The 22,320-nt window shown below is 43.5% G+C and overlaps 1 protein-coding gene, 1 long non-coding RNA gene and 1 pseudogene across 4 annotated transcripts in view; 1 reads left to right on the top strand and 2 right to left on the bottom strand.

Moving 5' to 3' along the window:
* Positions 1–14,913, bottom strand: part of LOC112427563 (uncharacterized) — a 137,653-nt gene extending 122,740 nt beyond the window's left edge. The window contains exon 1 of one of the 2 annotated variants that reach the window (XR_011617801.1): positions 13,910–14,913. This is a non-coding gene — a long non-coding RNA (uncharacterized lncRNA). The remainder of the gene's footprint in view (positions 1–13,909) is intronic. The other variant, XR_011617802.1, reaches the window with a different exon arrangement.
* On the top strand, positions 6,886–7,519 carry LOC105469221 (large ribosomal subunit protein eL14 pseudogene; annotated as a pseudogene).
* Positions 14,914–18,817: 3,904 nt separating the features above from the next.
* The window catches only part of LOC105469274 (zinc finger protein 136), a 32,472-nt gene continuing 28,969 nt past the window's right edge, over positions 18,818–22,320 (bottom strand). For both annotated transcript variants that reach the window (XM_011720256.3, XM_011720325.3), the window contains exon 4: positions 18,818–22,132. In XM_011720256.3, the coding sequence (XP_011718558.1) occupies positions 20,701–22,132 (1,432 nt within the window). In that variant the 3' untranslated portion in view covers positions 18,818–20,700. The remainder of the gene's footprint in view (positions 22,133–22,320) is intronic.

Genomic DNA, 22,320 nt, shown 5'->3' with positions numbered 1-22,320 from the left:
AGAACTGGTTTCCTGTTAAAAATTAGTCATCTGATTTATGAACTATTAAAATATAGTTAATGCAAATTTTCTTAATCATTGTTTATAGTCAATGTTAAGATTCAAAAATTCAGCCTGAGGCTGGGCACAGTGACTCATATCTGTTTGGGAGGCTCAGGCCAAAGGATCACTTGAGACCAGTTCAAGACCAACCTGGGAAACATGGCAAGACCTTGTCTCTACAGAAAAACAAAAACAAAAACAAAAAACCCTGTGTGTAAACACACACACACCCACCCACCCAAAACCTAGCCTGAGATTTAGAAGCAGTCTACCTGAAGGCTCACTCTTAGCATGTCCTCTAGCATTCCTGCCTAGTGGCCTCAGGTTCCCAAAGGTAACAATTTTATTACTTTGTCTGTTCAGCATTTACATAAAAAGTAATTTAAACTACATATTTTTCTTTCCTCACTATAAAAGGCAACATGGTTTACACACTTTGCTTTTTTGTTCATTTCAAAATAAATCCTGCAGCTTTTTTCATATCCACTGGTGCCTTCCCTAATTTTTATAAAGGTTCACAAGATGATAGAAGTTGAGCCAGTTGTGGTGGCTCACATGCCTGCAGTCCCAGCGACCTGGGAGGCTGAGGTGGAAGGATCACTTGAACCCAGGATTTCAAGGCTGCAGTGAACTGTGTGCCACTATACTTCCAGCGTGGGCAACAGAGTGAGACCCTGTCTCCCCACAAAAATTTTTTAAATAAATACATTTTTTTAAAAGATGGAAGTTTATGTAGCCAGTTCTCTATTAAACATGAGTATGTTCCCACTCTTTTACTAGTCATTTCTTGCTGAAATCAAGGTGAATAGCAATAGGTACAGTCTAAAAGACTTATAAATGTGTCCTGAACTAAGGCAGTGAACAATGAGAACTGGGAAGGTAGTTAGAAAACATAGCAAAATAAATATTTGAAAGTTGTTTTTCATGCTTAAAGAATTACTTTATTTTTTTGGTAGAGATGGGGGTCTCACTATGTTGCCCAGACTGGTCTTGAACTACTGGCCTCAAATGATCCTCCTGCTTTGGCCTCCCAAAGTACTGGGATTACAGGCGTGAGCCACCACACCCAGCTGAATTATATTTTCGTAGTGAAATACAGCATACTTATTATAGAATGCATAGGATGTTTTATGTTTAATCATAACTGTAAAATTCTATATACTGGGCACTCAGAATGAACAGACCCTGTGCATGTCATATCTCCCAGTGCTGCTTCACCTTGACTTTGTTTCCCTCTTGTCCCCAGAGGTGACCACTGCCCGTAATTTTGTGGATATGCTTTATGGCTATACCATTATTTTTATCACCAAGCAATGTTTTGCTTAAGTTTGCCTCTTTTGCACTTTCTATGGAAGGAAATAATGGGTAGGTGTCTCCTTAGTTTTTGCCCCAGTTGTTTCACACATGCTGGTGTCTGAGGCTTGGGCTACCCAATTTGCTCATCCATTCCAGTATCTATAGGACTCATGATGCTTCAATTTTGTGTTTTGTTCTTATGGAAAATGCTGCTCTAATCATATTTTAAGTCCCCATGTGCCTGTGCACAGTAAATTCTCTATACATTTAAAAAAACGTGCTGGGTTGTAGATTCTGAGCAACTTTAAGACTGCCACCAAGTCCCAATGGAGTATATGAATTGACCCTCCCACCATTCTTGCATGTGTATTTAGATAATTCCAATGCTGCCAGTCATGTGGAATAATGTATTTCTACGTATCTAGTTTGTGTGAAATGAGATCACTTTGTGATTTTTTTTTTTTTTTTTTTTTTTTTTGAGACAGCATCTTGCTCTGTCACCCAGGCTGGAGTGCAGTGACGTGATCTCGGCTCACTGCAACCTCTGCCATTTGAATTACCACAGAAATGAATGTTCCTTTGTATCTTTGGAAGCATTTGGTGCTATATTTTGGAGTTTAGCCATTCTGAGGTGCGTAAATGTTATAGGAATAATGAACAAAAACAGTTTCGCTTTCTGAAAAACAAGATGAGACCTTCCCTAACATACCTCAAATATTTTAAACTATAGAGAGGGAGCAGAGCTAGATGGCGGAATAGAAAGCTCCCCTGGCCGGGCGCGGTGGCTCAAGCCTGTAATCCCAGCACTTTGGGAGGCCGAGACGGGCGGATCACGAGTTCAGGAGATCGAGACCATCCTGGCTAACACGGTGAAACCCCGTCTCTACTAAAATACAAAAAAAATTAGCCGGGCGAGGTGGCGGGCGCCTGTACTCCCAGCTACTCGGGAGGCTGAGGCAGGAGAATGGCGTGAACCCGGGAGGCGGGGCTTGCAGTGAGCTGAGATCCGGCCACTGCACTCCAGCCTGGGCAACAGAGCTAGACTCCATCTCAAAAAAAAAAAAAAAGAAAGCTCCCCTGATCATCCCCCTGCAAGGACACCAAATTAACAACTATCACGCAGAAAAAAACACCTTCATAAGAACCACAAATCAGGTAAGCACTTACAGTACCTGGTTTTAACTTCGTATCGCTGAAAGAGGCACTGAAGCGGTTTAAAAACAGTCCTGAATCGCCAACAGACCCCTCTCCCACCCCAGCAGCAGCGGCATCACGCACACAGCATCTCTAGGTGCTGTGGGAGGGAGATACAGCAATTGTGAGGCACTGAACTCAGTGCTGTCCTGTTACAGCAGAAAGGAAAACCAGACCCAATTCCGCTGATACCTGCCCATGGAGGGGACATTTCAACCAGCCTTAGCCAGGGAGGAATTGCTGATCCCAGTGGTCTGAACTTAAGTGCCCGCAAACCTCATCACTGAGGGCTGCAGCACTCTCTCTCTCCAAGTCAAGTTGAAAGGCAGTCTAGCCCATAAGGACTGCAACTCTTAGGTGAGTCCTAGTGCTGAATTAGGCCCAGAGACAGTGAACTGACAGGGGGCAGGGAGGGGTGGTGACATATGGCATCATCCCTCCCTTAACCCCAGGCTGCACAGCTCTCAGCTCCCAAAGAGCCCCCTTCCACTTGAGGGAGGAGACAGTATCAGGGGGGACTGTGTCTTACATCTCAGATACCAGTCCAGCCACAGTAGGACAGGGCACTGGTCAGAATCAGGAGGCCCCTGTTCCAGGGCCTAGCTCCCAGACATTTCTAGACACACCTTGGGCCAGAAGGGAACCTGCTGCCTTGAAGGGAAGGGCCCAGTCCTGCCAGCATTCATCACCTGTTAATTGAAGAGACCTTGGACCCTGAATAACCAGCAGTGATATCCAGGTACTACATCAAGGGCCTTTGGTGAGCCTGACACTTGCTGGCGTCAGGTGAGTCAGCACATAACCAGTTGTGGTGGCTACAGAGGAAAACTCCTTCCGCTTGAGAAAAGCAGAGGGAAAAGTAAGGGGACCTTGTCTTGCACCTTAGGCACCAACATGGCCACAGAGGGACACAGCACCAAGCAGGCTCTTGGGGCCCCTGATTCTAGAACTTGACTCTTCGATAGCATTTCTGGACCTGTCCTGGGCTAGAGGGGAGCCCACTGCCCTGAAGAGGCAGCATTCATGACAAGCTAACTTAAGAGACCTTTGGCCCTCCAGGAACATCAGCAGTAGCAGTACTCTGACAGAACTCCTTGTGGCTTGGGGCGGTGGCTATGGGGTGAGGCTCCTCTGCCTTTCCAGGGAAGAACTTGTATAGTTTGAGTGCCAGCTCAGCCAAGCTGCAACACAACAGGACACAAGGTAGACTTCTAAGGTGTTTTTACTCTAATCCCTGACTACTGGACAGCACTTCTGAACTCACCTGGGCCTTGGGGGACCTCGTCACCCTGAAAGGAAGGACACAGGCCTGGCTGGTTTTGCCATCTGCTGATTGTAGACCCCAGGGGCCTTGAGTGAACACAGGCAGTAGCCAAGGAGTGGTTACAGCAGGCCTTGGGCGAGACACAGCACTGGCTTCAGGTCTGACCCAGTGCAGTCACAGTGGTGGTGGCCACAGGGATGCTAGTGTCATTCCACCCTCAACCTTGGGTGGCTCAGAACAGACAGAGAGAGAGAAACTATGTTTGGGAGAACATAAGGAAAGAGAACAAGAGTCTGCCTAGTAATCCAGAGAATTCTCCCAGATTTTGTCTAAGATCATCAAGGCAGCACCTCTATGAGCCTGCAAGAACCACAGCATACTGGGTTTGGGGTGCCCCCTAAAGCAGATATAACTTAGATATCTGGAAAGTCTTCCCTAAGAAGGACAGCTACAAATAAGCCCAGACAGTGAAGACTACAATAAATACCTAACCCTTCAATGCCCAGACACCAAAGAACATCTAACATTAACACCATCCAGGAAAACATAACCTCACCAAATGAACTAAATGAGGCACCACGGACCAATCCTGGAGAAACAGATATGTGACTTTTCAGACAGAATTCAAAATAGCTGTGCTGAAGAAACTTAAAGAAATTCAAGATAGCACAGAAAAGGAATTCAGAATTCTATCAGATAAATTTAACATAGAGATTGAAATAATTAAAAAGTGAGCAGAAATTCTGGAGCTGAAAAATGCAACTGGCTTACTAAAGATTGTATCAGACTCCTTTAATAGTAGAATTGATCAAACAAGAAAGAATTAGCTTGAAGACAGGTTATTTGGAAATATACAGTCAGGAGACAAAAGAAAAAAGAGAAAGAAACAAGCACACCTACAGGATCTAGAAGATAACCTCAAAAGGACAAATCTAAGAGTTAATTGAAGAAGTAGAAAAAAGGTTGTAGAAAGTTTATTCCAAGTGATAACAGAGAACTTCCCAAACTAGAGATATATAATATCAGTATCCAAGTACAAGAAGGTTATAGACCATCAAGCAGATTTAACCCAAAGAAGACTACCCTCAAGGCATTTCATAATCAAACTCCCACAGTTCAAGGATAAAGAAAGGATCCTAAAAAGCAGAAAGAGAAAAGAAATAACACACAATGGAGCTCCAATACATCTGGCAGCAGACTTTTCAGTGGAAACTTTACAGGCCAGGAGAGAGTGGCAATACATATTTAAAGTGCTGAAGGAAGTAACTTTTACCCTAGAATAGTATATCTGGTGAAAATATCCTTCAAGCCTGAAGGAGAAATAAAGACTTTCCCAGATAAACAAAAGCTGAGGAATTTCATCAATACCAGACCAGTCCTACAAGAAATGCTAAAGAGAGCACTTCAATCAGAAAGAAAAGGACATTAATGAGCAATAAATAATCACCTGAAGATTCAAAACTCACTAGTAATAGTAAACAGGAAAATACAGAATATTGTAACATTGTAACTGTGCTATGTAAACTACTCTTTTTTTTTTTTTTTTTTTTTTTTAAGATGGAGTCTCGCTCTGTTGAAAGGATGGAGTGCAGTGGCATGATCTTGGCTCACTGCAACCTCCAACTCCCTGGTTTAAATGATTCTCCTGCCTCAGCCTCCCAAGTAGCTGGGGTTACAGGCACGCACCACCATGCCCAGAAAATTTTTGTATATTTAGTAGAAATGGGGTTTCACCATGTTGGCCAGGATAGTATCGATCTCCTGATCTCGTGATCCACCCACCTCGGCCTCCCAAAGTGCCGGGATTACAGGCATGAGCCACTGCGTCCGGCCTGTAAACTACTCCTATCCTAAGTAGAACGACTTAAACAGTGAACCACTCAAAAATAATAAACATAATTTTTCAAGGCATAGTACAATAAGATATAAATAGAAACAACTAAAAGTTAAGAAGGGGGTGAACAGACCAGGTGTGGTGGCTCACGCCTGTAATCCCAGCACCTTTGGGAGGCTAGGGTAGGCAAATCACCTGAGGTTGAGTTCAAGACCAGCCTGGCCAACATGGTGAAACCCCGTCTCTACTTAAAAATACAAAAAACTTAGCTGGTCAGGCACAGTGGCTCACGCCTGTAATCCCAGGACTTTGGGAGGCCGAGGTGGGCGGATCATGAGGTCAGGAAACTGAGACCATCCTGGCCAAGATGGCGAAACCCCGTCTCTACTAAAAATACAAAAAAATTAGCTGGGCATGGTGGTGGGTGCCTGTAGTCCCAGCTACTTGGGAGGCTGAGGCAGGAGAACCGCTTGAACCTGGGAGGCAGAGATTGCAGTGAGCTGAGATCACACCACCGCACTCCAGCCTGAGTGACAGAGCAAGACTCTGTCTCAAAAAATAAGAAAAATAAAGGCTGGGTACAGTGGCTCACACCTGTAATCCCAGCACTTTGGGAGGCCGAGGCAGATCACAAGGTCAGAAAATTGAGACCATCCTGGCTAACATAGTGAAACCCCATCTCTATTAAAAATACAAAAAATTAGCTGGGCGTGGTGGCACACGCCTGTAGTCCCAGCTACTCGGGAAGCTGAGTCCGGAGAATTGCTTGAACCGGGAAGGCAGAGGTTGCAGTGAGCCAAGATCGCGCCACTGCACTCCAAGCTGGGCAACAGAGCGAGACTCCGCCTCAAAAAGCAATAATAAAAATAAAGAGGCCGGGCGCAGTGGCTCAAGCCTGTAATCCCAGCACTTTGGGAGGCCGAGACGGGCGGATCACGAGGTCAGGAGATCGAGACCATCCTGGCTAGCACGGTGAAACCCCGTCTCTACTAAAAAATACAAAAAACTAGCCAGGCGAGATGGCGGGCACCTGTAGTCCCAGCTACTCGGTAGGCTGAGGCAGGAGAATGGCGTAAACCTGGGAGGCGGAGCTTGCAGTGAGCTGAGATCCGGCCACTGCACTCCAGCCTGGGCAACAGAGCGAGACTCCGTCTCAAATAAATAAATAAATAAATAAATAAATAAATAAAGAGATGGCTTCTACACATGCACACGGTTGGGCGGGCCTCCTTCCTTCTTGCTTAACCCAGCCAACATGGTGTTCAGGCGCTTTGTGGAGGCTGGCCGGGTGGCCTACGTCTCCTTTGGACCTCATGCAGGAAAATTGGTCGTGATTGTAGATGTTACTGATCAGAACAGGGCTTTGGTCGATGGACCTTGCACTCAAGTGAGGAGACAGGCCATGCCTTTCAAGTGCATGCAGCTCACTGATTTCATCCTCAAGTTTCCACACAGTGCCCACCAGAAGTATGTCCGACAAGCCTGGCAGAAGGCAGACGTCAATACAAAATGGGCAGCCACACGATGGGCCAAGCAGATTGAAGCCAGAGAAAGGAAAGCCAAGATGACAGATTTTGATTGTTTTAAAGTTATGAAGGCAAAGAAAATGAGGAACACAATAATCAAGAATGAAGTTAAGAAGCTTCAAAAGGCAGCTCTCCTGAAAGCTTCCCCCAAAAAAGCACCTGGTACTAAGGGTACTGCTGCTGCTGCTGCAGCTGCTGCTAAAGTTCCAGCAAAAAAGACGACCACGCGAGTAAGAAGGTTCCTGCCCAGAAAGCCACAGGCCAGAAGGCTGCGCCTGCTCCAAAAGCTCAGAAGGGTCAAAAAGCTCAGAAACACCTGCTCCAAAGGCATCTAGCAAGAAAGCATAAGTGGCAATCAAAAAAAGTAATAAAGATTCTTTTTGACATGTTGGCAAATGTATTTAAGCCTTTGGATTTAAAGCCTGTTGAGGCTAGAGTTAGGAGGCAGACTGATAGTAGGATTATAATAAATATTAATCAGTTCCTTAAAAAAAATAAATATATAAATAAAGAGATGAAGGACCAACAAGTGGCGATCAGTGTCTGGACAACATGCTCACGGCACCAATCCTTGTGGTCACCTTCAGAGACATAGTTCTGATGAAACTGATGATGGTCTGGCACTCACAAAGGGGTACTAAAAGGCTTATTGCTCACATTGTTGAGATCTGGGGGAGAGCAGGGCAGACCCAGCAAGCATAACTGAAATGGCCTGAGAGAGCAAAGAAAGGAGCCTGGCCTGGTTGGTTACTGTGGTTGGGGTAGAGTTGGGCACTATAAGGGCAGGTGGTTGCGTGGTTTAAATCTGTTGCCTATGACAGAGAAGGTAGCCCTTAGACTCATCAGCTTGTCCAGGTGTGGGTCACAAGAAAAAAAGGGAAGGGTGAGTCCTATGTTGTTAGCAAACATTAAATAGGGATTCTAGGCCAGGTGTGGTGGCTCACGTCTATAATCCCAGCACTTGGGGAGGCCAAGGTGGGAAGATCATTTGAGGTTAGGAGTTTGAGACCAGCCTGGCCAACATGGTGAAACCCTGTCTTTACTAAAAATACAAAAATTTGCTGGGTGTGGTGGCACACGGCTGTAATCCCAGCTACTGAGGGGAGGCTGAGGCAGGAGAGTCACTTGAACCTGGGAGGTTGCAGTGAACCAAGATTGTGCCACTGCACTCCAGCCTGGGCGACAGAGGGAGACTCTATCTCAATAAATAAATGCATTATGGATTTAGGCCTAATCCCTTAAATATAACAGGAGTTTCAAAGATTATATAAACTTTAGTAGTTTTCCTCACATCAATTAAAACAGGAATTCAATTGTGTTTTCCTCTTACCAATGGAATCAGGAATTCATTTGTCTTAGCAACTGTATACCCTTTCAAATTTCAAAGTTCTCTATGGACCTTCACATATAAAAACTGATCTAAAAATGAAAAAAGTACCTGAGAACTTAAATATACCCATCTCGTATCTTGATGTTCTCTGGCCTCAAGAAACATTTTTAGTTCCAGAAAGTTCTTGCCTTACTCCCACCATATCTAACAACCTTCATTTTCAAAGTGAAAGAAACTAAAATCTTACACACTGACACTGGCAATCAAATTATAAAATGATAAAGGAAACCAGAGTTGAAGGGCCATAATATTCAACAGATAAAATAATCCAAAGGAAACATAAATATTCTAATTAGCTCAGATAAGCAGGCTGCTTCCCCACAATTCACAAGGAAAACCCATATTCGAGAGGTTAAACACCTTAACATGCTTGAGGTCCAGGCTTTCCCTTTGACATGTAACTTCTAGAGTGGAACGTCCCTGGTGATGAAGGGAAGAGACACTTGAGTAGCGACAGGAATGAACTCCGGGAGCTCCGCACACCCTAATTGGCCCCTGGAGTGTGAAAACACTTCCTCTCCCAGGCTTCAATTCTCGGGCAGAAGAAACCCTCAGCTGGATTTACTTTAAGGTTCTGACCCCAAAATAACCTCCGAAATTCATTAGCCCTGTGTCCTGGAGACAGCACTCCTGAACTTCACACACTTTCTCAATATGTAAGAATTATACTCTGAATGTGTCAACATTGTGAATGCAAAACAAACCTCATGTCTAAAAAACATGCCCAAGAAAACTGCAGTTACAACCTCAGAAAGCAAACCCTCCACCCAAAACATGTGCATATGGATCCCCAGCTTTCCAGTGCTCTGTAGCTTCTCTCGGTATAAAGAGTTTAGTGGTATGAACAGGGATGCTCCCCAAGAAGAACCAACAGGGCCTTTAATTACTGCTCTTGGCAGGCTCAAGGATAGCCTTAGCTTGGGCAGTAATGTTACTTTGGACTACCACTGATATTTTATTTTTATTTTGTTGTAAAGACAGGATTTTGCCATGTTGCCCAAGCTGATTTTGAACTCTTGGACTCAAGCAATCCTCCCGCCTCATGAGCCACCTAAAATTCTGGGATTAGACATGAGCCACCACAGCCAGCCTAAACAGATACTTTAAATGAGACAAACCCAATGTTTGAAGAATTCTGCAAAATCTCTCAAATCAAGTATTTATGTGTAAAGTGTTAAGAAAATTGTAAGGCACCTTAGCAAACCAGCCCTAGTCCCCGAAATCCACAAGTGTCTATTGTTTTCAGAAAATGAAATGTCAGTTATTGGGCTGGGCACGGTGGCTCATGCCTGTAATCCCAGCACTTTGGGAGGCCGAGGCAGGCGGATCACAAGGTCAAGAAATCGAGACCATCCTGGCCAACATGGTGAAACCCCATCTCTACTAAAAATACAGAAATTAGCAGGGCATGGTGGTGGCACCTGTAGTCCCAGCTACTAGGGAGGCTGAGGCAGGAGAATCACTTGAACCCGGGAGGCAGGGGTTGTAGTGAGCCGAGATTGCGCCACTGCACTCCAGCCTGACAGAGCAAGACTCCGTCTCAAAAAAAAAAAAAAAAAAAAGAAATGTCAGTTATTATTTCTATAGCAATAAATGTTCTCATAATCATATTTGGATACTTCTAGGTGTCATATGGCTATGCTCTGAAATTCCATTTGAAATCACCACAAAAAAAAGAACAGACCTCAGAAACTTACTACGCAACCTAAGGGGAAGAAAAAAAGAAAAAAGTGTTCTCCGATTTCAATGTAATACTGAAGTGTTTTATTTTTTATGAAATTCACCTCTTTCTTGCCTCTTAAAAATTTTTTTTCTTTTGATGACATGATCTCATATTTGGAAAAATCTAAAAACTCTACAGGAAAACTGTAAGAATAAACGAGTTCAGTGAAGTTGCAGGATACAAAATCAACATACAAAAATCAGTAGCATTTCTATATGCCAACAGTGAACAATGTGAAAAATACATTTAAAAAGTAATCCCATTTATAATAGCCGCACATAAATTCCTAGGAATTAACCAAAGAAGTGAGAGATCTTTATAATGAAAACTATAAAACACTGATGAAAGATACTGCAGAGACACCAAAAAAATGGAAAAACATTCCATGTTTATGGATTGCAAGAATCAATATTGTTAAAATGTCCATTTACCCAAAGCAATCTAGAGATTCAATGCAATCCCTACCAAAATACCAAGGACATTCTTCACAGAAATAGAAAAAAAAAATCCTAAAATTGATACGGAACCCCAAAAGACACAGAATAGCCAAAGCTGTCCTAAGCAAAAAGATCAAAACTGGAAGAATCACATTACCTGACTTCAAATTATACTACAGAGCTATAGTAACCAAAACAGCATGGACTGGCATAAAGACATACACATACAGCAATGGAACAGAATGGAGAACCCAGAAACAAATCCACACACCTAGAGTGAACTCATTTTCGACAAAGGTGCAAAGAATACACACTGGGGAAAAGACAGTTTCTTCAATACATGGTACTGGGAACTGGATATCCATATGCAAAACAATGAAAATAGATCTTTATCTCTTGCCAAATACAAAAACCAAATCAAAATGGATTAAAGACTTAAATCGAAGACCTCAAACCAGGAAACTACCACAAGAAAATACTGTGGAAAAATCTCCAGGACACTGGTCCGGGCAAAAATTTCTTGAGCAATACCGGACAAGCACAGGCAAGCAAAGCAAAAATGGTAAATGGGATCACATCAAGTTAAAAAGCTTCCACACAGCAAAGGATAACAACAACAAAGTGGACACAACCCACAGAAGGGGAGAAAATATTTGCAAACTACCCATCTGTCAAGGGATTAAACCAAATATATAAGAAGCTCAAACTCTACAGGAAAAAAATCTAATAATCCAATCAAAAAATGCACACAAGATTTAATAGACAGTTCTCAAAACAAGACATACGAATGGTGAACAGGCATATGAAAAGGTGCTCATATGAAAAAGTGATCATCAGAGAAATGCAAATTAAAACTACAATGAGATACAATCTCACCCCAGTTAAAACGGCTTATGTCAAAAAGGCAGGCAATAACAAAAGCTGGAGAGGACATGGAGAAAACGGAACCTTTGTATCCTGTTGATGGGAACGTAAATTAGTACAACCACTATGGAGAATGGTTTGGAGGTTCCTCAAAAAACTAAAAATTGAGCTACCATATGCCATGCAGCAATCCCACTGCTGGGAATATACCCAAAAGAAAGGAAATCAGTGTAGCAAAGGGATAGCTGCACTCCAATATCTGTAGTAGCACTGTTTCAATAGCTAAGATTTGGAAGCAATGGAAGTGTCCCTCAACAGATAAATGGATTTTTAAAATATGGTACAACTTTGGGAGGCCGAGGCAGGTGATCACCTGAGAGATCAGGGGTTCGAGACCAGCCTGGCCAATATGACACAACCCCGTCTCTACTAAAAATACAAAAATTAGTCCCGTGTGGAGGCACATGCCTGTAATCCCAGTGACTCGGGAGGCTGAGGCACAAGAATCGCCTGAACCCTGTAGGCGGAGGTTGCAGTGAGCCGAGATCACACCAGTGCACTCCAGTCTGGGCAACAGAGTGAGACTCTGCCAAAAAAAACAAAAAACAAAAAAAAAAGTGGTACATATACACAATGGAGTACTATTCAGCCATAAAAAAGAATGAAATCCAGTCATTTGCAACATGGATGGAATTGGAGATCATTATGTTACGTGAAATCAGCCACGCACAGAAAGATAAACACCACATCTTCTCACTTATGTGTGGGATCTATTATAAAAATCAAACAATTGAACTCATGGACTTAGAGAGTAGGGTGGTTATTAGAAGCTGGGAAAGGTAGTGGGAGCCTGAAAGAAAGGAGAGGATAGTTAATGGGTGGGGGGGAAAAAAAAAAAAAAAAGAAGTCTACATTTTAAAATAACTTATAGAGTGTAACTGGATTGTTTGCAACTCAGATGCTTGAGGGGATATCCCTTTCTTCATGATGTGCTTATTTCACGTTGCATACCTGCATCAAAACATCTCATGTACTCCATAAATATATACACCTACTATGTACCCACAAAAATTAGAAATAAAAAATTATAATACTTTTGGCCGGGCGCGGTGGCTCAAGCCTGTAATCCCAGCACTTTGGGAGGCCGAGACGGGCGGATCACGAGGCCAGGAGATCGAGAGACGATCCCGGCTAACACGGTGAAACCCCGTCTCTACTAAAAAATAGAAAAAAACTAGCTGGGCGAGGTGGCGGGCGCCTGTAGTCCCAGCTACTCGGGAGGCTGAGGCAGGAGAATGGCGTAAACCCAGGAGGCGGAGCTTGCAGTGAGCTGAGATCCGGCCACTGCACTCCAGCCTGGGTGACAGATCAAGACTCCGTCTCAAAAAAAAAAAAAAAAAAAAAATTATAATACTTTTAATAGCTGTTGATTATATACATTTCAGATACATGAAGAAAATGACACCCAAATAAGGGGTCAAATCTTTTCAAGAATACAAAGGCAAGGACGGGCAGTGCCGACCTGAAACTGCTAAAAAGACATGTCACCCAGGGAAGTTTCCAAAGAGGAGCCTCAACCGAAGAGTTCTTGTAGGGTGTCTGTGCTCAAGAGAGATACTGGAAAGAGAGTCATAAGGATTTATACAACAAGGTATTCTTTGCCTTCCTCGCATGTAAAATATCCGCAAACAAAAAATAAATCTTTTAAAACGAGTCATCCCTGGTTCTCTGGAAAAATGAGAAACACGGCGTCCGTGTGAAATGCACCAGAGGCCAAATAATTGATAACGACGCTGTGAATTGGAGAGGGGACGTCAGACTTTGGGAATGCGGGAAGGGATCCGCAAACTTAGGAATTTAATGCCAGCCCCAGGAAGAGGTAGTCTGGAACTAGGATTATGAATTTGACATGGTGCTTTCCGTACATTGGAAACCTCAGGGGAAGATGGGTGAGCTTTACGGAGAAAGGAGGGACTGAGGACCACCCGGACCACTGCTCGTCCCACGCAGGAACGCCACAAACTAGTCGGAAACCTCCCCATGACCCTTCCAGGGCTCCCGCGCAATCTGGGGAGACACGGGGCCGCGGGGGTGGAGCTGCCCAGAGAGGGCGCCGGGGCCGCAGGCGTAGCGCAGGAACGGGACGGACACCAGGGGTCCCGGATGCCGGCCCAGCCCCACTCTGCGGCCGAGGGCACCGAGGGCCCAGCTGCGCCAGAGGGACCCGGGTCCCAGACCCCAAAGTCGCCGAGGGGAGCCCCGGGTGCCGCCACAGCTGGTTCCGGCCGGTTCCAACCTGTCCCTCCTCAGGTCTCGGGACACCAGTCCTGCACACTCACCATTTTCCGGCTTCCAGGTGTCCGGCCATCCTCCCTCATCCTACCCAGCGTTGGCCACGGCGCTAGTAGCAGGAGCTATCACGGACAGGTGATGGTGGAGCCGCCCAGCAACCTCGCTGCGTAACGGCGTACGACGTCCACCTGTTTTGTGACGCGTTGCCCCACCCACCTTCCACGTGGCGCTTCTGATTGGGCAGTTCACGAAGCCCCGCCCTCTTCACCTGGGGTGACAGAGCTGCGAAAGGTCATGTCGCTAGGGAAACCCTGCTTCAGTCCGGGAGGAAACCAGTCCCAGGCAGGGGCAGTCGCGTAGAAGCCGAACTTGTTCCCAGCCTCTCGATGGACTCTAGCATCCTGTCGCAGCTGTTTCTGAACGCGGGGACACAAGTTTGAGCAGCGAATTCTAGCCTCAGTTGCCAGATGTACTGACCCTTTAAGGAACAAGTCCACAGCAAGAGGGTCACCCAGGCAAGTCCAGATTGGAACAAGAGGGTCTGACTCCTCCAGGGGCCAGGGACTTGGCCTGAGTCTAGAGGGCACTCATGGAACTGTGAGCCCCGTTCACAAACACAGACACTTAAAAATGACCTCACCGTGTGTAGTAAGAGTCTAGCTCCATTCTGATATTGACGGCTAACGGTATTGAGACCTCCACCCATCTCTTCCCCAATCCCCACACATTTACAATCTCTTTGAACCCCACATCCCTAGCATGGATGCAAGGACGCGTATCAGACTAACCACAGCTGTGAGATATTTCAATTAAACTCTAAAGTGTACATTTCACACTAAAGAAAAAATTATTTTAGATAGGTTACAGATTGTGTTCCCAGAGAACTTTGAAATGTAAACAACTATGATATACCTAAGGTAATTGAATTCCTATTTTCACCGATACAAAAATGAACAATAAAAAGTGATGTAAATTAGGGTATATCTGGAAACTCTTAGTATGTTTAACAGATTCGATCAAAAATCTGAAGTCATATTTATTTGAAAAGCTATATAAAAATAAAACACGACACAATGCACCCTTTTTTTTTTATTTTATTTATTTATTTTTTATTTATTTATTTTTTTTGAGACGGAGTCTCGCTCTGTCGCCCAGGCTGGAGTGCAGTGACCAGATCTCAGCTCACTACAAGCTCCGCCTCCCGGGTTTACGCCATTCTCCTGCCTCAGCCTCCCGAGTAGCTGGGACTACAGGCGCCCGCCACTTCGCCCGGCTGGTTTTTTGTACTTTTTAGTAGAGACGGGGTTTCACCGGGTTAGCCAGGATGGTCTCGATCTCCTGACCTCGTGATCCACCCGTCTCAGCCTCCCAAAGTGCTGGGATTACAGGCTTGAGCCACCGCGCCCGGCCAATGCACCCCTTTTAAGCGTACAATTCAGTAAAGTATATTCAAAGACGCAAACAGATAGTCGTCACCACAGTCAATTATAGAAGATTTTTTTCTTTTTATTTTTTTGAGATGGAGTCTACTCTGTCGCCCAGGCTGGAGTGCAGAATGCAATGGTGCGATCTCGGGTCACTACAACCTCCGCTTCTCGGGTTCAAGCGATTCTCCTGCCTCAGCCTCCAGAGTAGCTGGGATTACAGGTGCACACCACCATGCCCGGTTGATTTTTCTATTTTTAGTGGAGACGGGGTTTCACCATGTTGACCAGGCTGGTCTTGAACTCCTGACCTCAAGTGAGTTGCCTGCCTCAGTCTCCCAAAGTGCTAGGATTACAGGCATGAGCCACCGTACCTGGCCTAGAACATTTTCATTACCTCAAAAAAGAAACTCCTGGCAGGGCACGGTGGCTCATGCCTATAATCCCAGCATTTTGGGAGGCCAAGGCAGGAGGATAGCTTGAGCCCAGAAGTTCATGACCAGCCCTGACAAAAGAGCAAAACCCCATCTCTGAAAAAAAAAAAAAAATTAATTGGGCATGGTGGTACACACCTGTGTTCTCAGCTACTCGGGTGGCTGAGATGGGAGGACTGCTTGAATCCAGAAGTTTGAGAGTGCAGTGAGCCATGACGGCCTGGGCTACAGAGCAAAACCCCATCTCTTAAAAAAGAAAACATTAAAAACCACAAACAAAAAAACAAAGTGGCTGCTCTATTTTCCATTCTCACCAGCAGTGTATGAGGGTTCCAAATTCTCCATATCCTTGACATGTGTTATCTGTCTTTTTCATTCTACCCATCCTAGTGGGTTTGAAGTGGCATTTCATTGCCTTTTTGTTTAGCATTTACTTAATGATGTCCAGCATCTTTTCAGGTCCCCTTGCTCAGTTGTTTATCTTCCTTAGAAAAATGTATATTCAGCTGGGTGCTGTGGCTCACTCCTGTAATCCCAGCACTTTGGAAGGCCGAGGTGGGCCGATCACTTCACCCTAGGAGTTTGAGACCAGCCTGGCCAACATGGCAAAACCCATCTTGACCCAAAACACAAAAATTAGCCAGGTGTGGTGGCACATACCTGTAATCCAAGCTACTCCAGAGCAAGACCATGTCCCCTCCACCTCCAGAAAAAGAGTTAGCTGTAAAACAGCCTCTGGCAAATCCTTCAGGAAGTATTCTGAAAGGTTTTTTTGTTGCGGTTGTTTGGGTTTTTTTTGAGACAAAGTCTTGTCCTGTCACTGGAGGCTGCGGCAGGAGAATCACTTGAACTGGGGAAGTGGAGGTTGCAGTGAGCCGAGATCGCGCCACTGCACTCCAGCCTGGGTGACAGAGTGAGACTCTGTCTCAAAAAAATAAATTACCCAGGGTAGAATTAAGTTCACCTCTTCACTCCATCAGAGAAATTTTTTGCTTCCTTAAGTAGGAGTCAAACAACCTAAAAGCAGCATAAATCCTGCAATAAATTCTTTTAACTACCCTCTTATTGATACACCTCACAGTCATTACTGTTTTGTGGTGGTTTTTTTTTTTTTTTTTTTTTTTTTTGAGACAGTCTCACTCTGTTGCCCAGGCTGGAGTACAGTGGTGCGCTGGGCTCACTGCAACCTCCACTCCCAAGTAGCTGGGATTACAGATGTGCGCCACCACACCAGGCTAATTTTTGTATTTTTAGTAGAGACAGGTTGTTGCTATGTTGTCCAGGCTGGTCTCCAATTCCTGGTCTCAAGTGATCTGCCTGCATTGGCCGCCCAAAATGCTGGTATTACAGGTGTGAGCCACCGTGCCCGGCCTGTGGTAGTATTACCACAATTTATTACATCCTGTTTGACAACAGGTACGTTCCTGATAGTCGTTGGAAAGAAATCACTCACAACATGATTTGACTTTTGGTATTATGCATATGAAAAACTACTATCATAAAAGTTGTAATCGAATAAGCATGAAAACTAAAATTTATGAGAAAAAAGAGGCCTGAAGTTGTAAGCTCACAGTAATGTTGACTCACAATGTTGGACAAAGAGCTTAATTATAAAGTTTATCTGATCCATGATTGGAATGGGTATTTTAATATATATTCTCAATAAATACAAAACTCAGTAGACAGTAAGCAAGTTGTTTGCACACTGTTAATATTTCTAAGAAATGTATGAGAACTTTTGTTTGAGGAAGACATGTATATTGTTTGTAATCACATATAATCAAACATAATTCAAAATAAACTGAGGGACTACATTCAGCTATAACAGGACACACCCACAATGTTTCTGTAATGAATAAGGTGCTTATTCTCACATGAAAGAATGGGGTGAGACCCATCTCTGCATAATGCGGCAGAGGAACAAGCTTCATGTAGGGTTTTTGGTTTTGTTTTTGGATAGTGCCATTGTAGATCTCAACCTGCATCAGTAACACTCACTATCCCTATGGATAAAAATGTTTATGTACAAACTGGACCGTACAGGAACCAAGTCAGATCATCAGACTATTCCCAACAATGACAATATAAACTGATTACTTGGCAGATACATTAGGGCTTTCAGGGATATCCAAATGGCAGCTGAATCTTGGATATGAAGCTTGTAAGAACGTCTATGGAAATCTGTAACTTTGAGAACGTGGAGGTGAAGTGGCTGGTGGTGGATTAGAGAATACTTTTTTTTTTTTTTTTTTGGAGACAGGGTCTCATTCTGTACTCTTGTCACCCAGGTTGGAGTGCAGTGGCGTGATCTTGGCTCACTGCAACCTTCACCTCCCCGGCTCAAGCAATTCTTCTGCCTCAGCTGGGACTATAAGCATGCGATACCACACCCAGCTAATTTTTGTATTTTTAGTAGAGACAGGGTTTCACCATGTTGACCACGCCAGTCTCAAACTCCTGATCTCAGGTGATCCGCCCGCTTTGGCCTCCCAAAGTGCTAGAATTACAGGTGTGAGCCACCACATCCGGCTGAGGATACTCTTGATTGGCAGGGCAAAGAATCAGGAAAATGGGCTAGATGACCATGTCCAAACAGCCCATATGAATCTGTCTCTCCGTATGATGCCTCCAAAATCTGACTAATGCCTTCTTCACTTCTGCAATCTAACCTTCTGGGAATTTAGGCTTTGATGCACTCTACATGTAACCATAAAAGAAATAAATTCTGGGCCAGGCACAGTGGCTTATGCCTGTAATCCTAGTGCTTTAAGAGGCTGAGGCTAGAGGGTGACTTGAGGCCAGGAGTTTGAGACCAGTCTGGGCAACACAGCAAGACACCATCTCTACTTAAAAAAGATTAAAAACCAAAAACAAAAACATTAGCTGGGCTCGGTGGCACATACCTATAGTTCCAGCCATTTGGGAGGCTGAGGTTGGAAGACTATCTGAGCTCGAGAGTTTGAGGTTACAGTGAGCCACAATTGTGCCATTGCACTCCAGCCTGGGTGACAGAGTGAGACCCCATTTCAGAAAGAAAGAAAGAAATGAAGTCTGAAAAGTTTAGTTCCCATTACCCAGATTGACATGACACAATTCATGAAAGGCATCTCCCATTCTAGATTTTATTATCCTATCATAGCTGTCTCCTTATCCCAAAATCAATGATACAAAGAACAGCCAGAATAAATAACAAGGAGTAAAGAACAACAGGTTAAAATAATAATTCATGAGACTACAGTCTATGATAAACTTTACATATTTAGAATGAATGCCAACTCTTTAATAGGAATGAAAATAAAATTCTTTGAGCCAAGAAAAAAAAAATGGGCTAAGTGTGATGGCTCACACATGTAATCCCAGCACTTTAGGAGGCTGAGGCAGGTGGATCACTTGAGGTCAGGAGTTTAAGACCAGCCTGGCCAACATGGTGAAACCCCATCTCTACTAAAAACACAAAAAATTAGCCAGGTGTGGTGGCACATGGCTGTAGTCCCAGCTTCTTAGGAGGCTGAGGTGGGATAATCACTTGAACCCAGAAGGCAGAGGTTGCAGTGAGCCGAGATCACACCATTGCACTCCAGCTTGGGCAACAGAGCACAGAGCGAGACCCTGTCTCAAAAAGAAAAAAGAAGAAAAAAGGAAAAAAAAGGAGTTGTTCCAATAAATATGATGGAATATATATAATGTGGGAAGGGAATCAAGAATCTGCTAAATGAAGCAAGTAGGTTCATACTAACATTTATTAAGACTTATTTTTCAGTGGTCCTCAATCACAGAACAATTAAGCAACCATATACAATTTAACAGACCTGAATATAAGAAACACATGTAAATTCATCATTGGATTAAACACATTTCAAAATGGAAAGACAAATATTTTAATTACTGACCTAAAACAACACTACCTATGAAATTCATGCACTATTGCTTTCAGATTACTTACAGGATTATATCAACTTAACATTTATTTGTGAGATTAAGCATTTGAAATCCATAGAGAACTATTTTAAATATGAGCCACTAATTAACAAAATATACATATAGCTTCTACATTTCCATCAGGTTATTATGTATTTTCTAGAGACTACATGACCTGCTATGCATTAGGCTTTTTGAAGTACTTACATTTATAGGATTTTGCTATATTATAAGTCTTTGAATGACTTTTTTTTTTTTTTGAGATGAGGTCTTGCTATGTTTTGCACACTTGAAACTCCATCTCAAACTCCTGACCTCAAGTGATCCTCCTGCCTCAGCCTCCCAAAGTGCTGGGATTACAGGTGTGAGCCACCACACCCAGCCAGAGCCGAAACACCTGTTCAAATTCAATACCTCAACTAATGAGGCCCTGCTGGGATTGAAACCCAGCATCTCCTGTTTGCCAGACAAGTACTTTAATCCACGAAGCCACAGAGCCCTCAAATGACTTTAAAAGTATATTATAATGGAAAACCTTCCTCGTGGTTTTCACATTTATAGTGTTTTGATCCAGAGTGCATTCTTACATGTTGTTGAAAATGTAGGCTGGTTAAAAACGTTTGGACATTGCTTATATTCAAGAGCTTTCTCTCCTCTGTGTGTTCTTTCATGGCTTCAAGTGGAACTAAAATGACTAAAGGCTCTCCCACACTCTTTACATTTACCAGGGTTCTCTCCACTATGCATTCAATGTGTGACAGGATTGTATGATGATAAAACCTTTCCTACACTCTTTACACAGGATTTCTCTCAAATACGGGTTCCCTTCCAAAAAGCATTTGTTCGGTCTTCTCCGTGATGAGTTATTTCCTGTATTTGAAAGGAACTAAAATGATTGAAAGCTTTCCCATGTTACTTACATTTATATGGCTTCTCTCCAGAATTCTTTCTTTCATGTATTAAAAAAGGCACCAACAGAATTTCATGCTTTCCCACATTACTTACATTCATAGGGCTTCTCTTCAGTGAGTATTTTAATGTATCTGACATGAACCCAGAGCATTAAAGGCTTTCCCACATGCATTTATAAGGTGGTCCATCTTCAGCGTGTGTTAACATGTGTCTCTGAAAGCTGGCACGGCAAGAATAGGCTTTCCCACATTCCTTACAATGATAGGGTTTCTGTCCAGTGTGAGTCCTTTCATGTAGTCGAAAGGAACTAGAAGATCTAAAGGCTTTACCACATCGCTTACATTCAAAGGGTTTCTCACCAGTGTGAATCATTTCATGTGTTCGAAAGGAGTTGAGATAACTGAAGGCTTTCCCACATTGCTTACACTCATAGGGTTTCTCTCCAGTATGAGTTCTTTCATGTATTCGAATTGATGTCGAAGAAACGAAAGCTTTACCACAATGTTTACATACATAGGGTTTCTCTCCAGTGTGAGTTCTTTCATGTATTCGAAATGGACTCAGAGAATGAAAGGGTTTCCCACATACCTTACATTTGTAAGGTCCTTCTCCAGTATGCTTTATCATGTGTCTTCGCATACTGGGGATGCAGCTGAATGCTTCCCCACATTCCTTACATTCATAGGGTTTTTCTCCAGTGTGAGTCCTTTCATGTATTTGAAAAGTACTGGCGGATCTAAAGGCTTTACCACATTGTTTACATACAAAGGGCTTCTCGCCAGTGTGAATTCTTTCATGTAGTCGAAGGGAGGGGAGATAACTGAAGGCCTTCCCACACTGCTTGCATTCATAAGGTTTCTCTCCAGTATGGGTTCTTTCATGTATTCTTAAGGTTGGGGAACAACTGAAGGCTTTACCACATTGCTTACATTTAAAGGGCTTCTCTCCAGTGTGAATTCTTTCATGTACTTGAAATGAACTCAGAGAATGAAAGGGTTTCCCACATACCTGACATTTATAAGGCCCATCTCCCGTGTGCTTTATCATGTGTCTTCGAACACTTGTGATACAAGTGAAGGCTTTTCCACATTCCTTACATTCATAGGGTTTCTCTCCAGTGTGACTTCTTTCATGTGTTCGAAATCTACTGGGATAATCAAATGCTTTCCCACACACCTTACATTTATATGGTGTATATCCACTGTGTGTGATAATGTGTCTTCTAATTCTTTTGAGAGAAAAGAAGGTTTTTCCACATTCCTTACAATCATAGAGTTTCTCTCCAGTGTGAATTATCTCATGTGTTCGAAAGGAGTGGTGAGAACTGAAGGGTTTCCAACATTGGTTACGTGTATCTGGCTTCTCTCCATATTCCTGATACTCCTTTGGTTCATGTCCACTGTGATCTCTGATGTGTCTGTTAAGGGATGAGTGGCCCATGCTGACTTCTCCATATACAAAGCTTTCACAGAGTTTCACTCCAGGAATTTTCTTGCTCAGATTCTGATTTGCAAACTGGCTAAAAATTCCTCCACGCTGACTACCATCTTTACTTTGATAGAATCTTTCTAACATATGACTTCTGTAAAAAATGAGAAGGATGTTACTAAGGATTTGTTAACCGTTTTATATTAATAGCTATTAAACTTGCATTTTCAATATTATCAGGTAAAGCGTAGACTTGATGCCAAGTCTGATTTGAGTATGAATGGATTCAATGCTCTGCAATGGGCTTGGCCACAACTATCACTCAAACAGTGATACTCCTAA

Source organism: Macaca nemestrina, chromosome 20, assembly GCF_043159975.1.
Source record: "Macaca nemestrina isolate mMacNem1 chromosome 20, mMacNem.hap1, whole genome shotgun sequence".
Taxonomy (NCBI): domain Eukaryota; kingdom Metazoa; phylum Chordata; class Mammalia; order Primates; family Cercopithecidae; genus Macaca; species Macaca nemestrina.
The sequence above is the reverse complement of the archived record's forward strand: the minus strand, read 5'-3'. Positions and strand labels throughout refer to the sequence as shown.